Source organism: Bison bison, unplaced genomic scaffold (assembly GCF_000754665.1).
Source record: "Bison bison bison isolate TAMUID 2011002044 unplaced genomic scaffold, Bison_UMD1.0 scf7180017864163, whole genome shotgun sequence".
Lineage (NCBI taxonomy): Eukaryota > Metazoa > Chordata > Mammalia > Artiodactyla > Bovidae > Bison > Bison bison.
Genome location: NW_011494735.1, coordinates 4,643,656 through 4,645,573, shown reverse-complemented (window position 1 = coordinate 4,645,573; position 1,918 = coordinate 4,643,656). Strand labels below are relative to the sequence as shown.

General features: G+C 35.4%; 1 protein-coding gene across 2 annotated transcripts in view; it reads left to right on the top strand.

The window, feature by feature from the left end:
• The window catches only part of NUP107 (nucleoporin 107kDa), a 49,186-nt gene extending 47,551 nt beyond the window's left edge, over positions 1-1,635 (top strand). For both annotated transcript variants that reach the window (XM_010841561.1, XM_010841560.1), the window contains exons 27-28: positions 534-701; positions 1,295-1,635. In XM_010841561.1, the coding sequence (XP_010839863.1) occupies positions 534-701; positions 1,295-1,402 (276 nt within the window). In that variant the 3' untranslated portion in view covers positions 1,403-1,635. The remainder of the gene's footprint in view (positions 1-533; positions 702-1,294) is intronic.
• The last annotated feature ends 283 nt before the right edge of the window (positions 1,636-1,918 follow it).

The window sequence follows — 1,918 nt, the reverse complement described above, 5'->3', positions numbered from 1 at the left end:
GCACCTCTCCCCTCATCCTGACCCTTCTTCCCAGCAGGAATCACAGGGTATGAAATGCCCTTTTAGACTGCCCAATATCTGCCTCTGTTTCCTTCTATGTCTATCCAGGGGAATAGTTATTATTTTCTATTCTGATTTTTGCTCTAGTCTTAACGTTTTTCCTTTTATGTAGATGTTTATTTAAGACATAGTAAATACAGTTTCAGAAGCATTTTGTTTTCATTATCAGACTTGTGACTCCTCTGAAGTGTATTTTGTTCATCTTCATGGTTTTTGCCAAAAAATCGTGTCTACTCGATACTGTGATTGAAACCTTACCTTGGGAATATGTTTGTGGTCCGGTGGTTAGGACCCCAAGCTTCCACTGCAGGGAGCACAGGTTTGATCCTTGGTCAGGAAATTAATATCCCACAAGTCGAGTGGTACGGCCAAAAAAAAAACAACAAACCTTGCCTTGTTTTATTTTTAATGGGCCTAATAAGCTTTACAGAAACTCTTTAGCTTCTACTTGTTGCATTTTGGTTTGTGTGTAGGATGCTGAGGAAGACCATGAAAGAATACATCAAATGGTTTTACTGAGAAAGCTTTGTCTGCCAATGTTGTGTTTTCTGCTTCACACCATACTGCATAGTACCGGTCAGTATCAGGAATGCCTGCAGTTAGCAGATATGGTGTCCTCTGAGCGCCACAAACTGTATCTGGTAAGTTCCAGAGTGTTTGCACTTTAAAATTTTAATGATTTGATGTCCTTTGTAGTAATATTTGGGGCGTCCCAGGTAGCATTAGTGGTAAAGATCCCACCTGTCAGTGCAGGAGACACAGGGACTCGGGTTTAATCTCTGAGTCAGGAAGATCCCCTGGACGAGCACATGGCAACCCACTCCAGTATTCTTGCCTGAGAATCCCCATGGACAGAGGGGCCTGGTGGGCTACAGTGTATAAGGTTGCAAAAAGTTGGAGAAGACTGAAGTGACTTAGCATGCACGCACGTAGTAATATTTAATTTTCTGAGATGTATGTATTCTTTAAGTGTTCTTAGATTTTCTTAAAGTAATGATCCAGTTTTAATGTTTGTGCTTTTTAATATGGAATATGTTTACATATCTAAGCAGTTAGAAGTATATTGACTGGCCCAGAGAAGTAGCTTTGAGCTATGCTAGTATAATGACCTCCGGCTACATAAATCTTAAAGAGGAATTTCTTCTTGAATTAAGCTAATCAGGTTGGTTAGGTGACTATAAATTTACACTCTTCTTTGTTCTCATTCTTAACATTTTTTCTGTTTTAAAAACAGGTGTTTTCTAAGGAAGAATTAAGGAAATTGCTACAGAAGTTAAGAGAATCCTCTCTAATGCTCCTCGACCAGGGCCTTGATCCATTAGGATATGAAATTCAGTCATGATTCATTCATTCTTTGTAGTCTAGATAATTTCCATGATAAATGGAGTTTTTTTGTAAAATATATGTATTTATAATTACTGGGTTTTTTCTTTTGCATTATCATGGGGAAAATGTAAAATTTAGGCATTGAATTTTGTACTTTTAAGAATATTATGGTGAGACTTTGAAAATTTAATGTATTATATAATTTCCCTGTTTATTAATAAAACTATATAAAAATTAAAATTTTTGTTCATATGAATTCCAGGAATGCCCCTCTATGGTGTAATAAGTTAAATTTTCTATTCTACTTTTTCCCTGTGATCATAAGTACTCTGAAATCTTAAAATTATAAAAATAGAAAGTCCTGATACATTTTTAAGCCAGATACATAATTCCTCATCATAAAATTTAGTGTTTTTTAACTATTACAATTAGGTGAACAAAGCAAGAATGTTTTCTAAAATAATATTATGCTGTTATTTTACTTTGAAGCCGCTTCTAGTTTATTAATTCTCATTCAGTAAACCTGATCTCA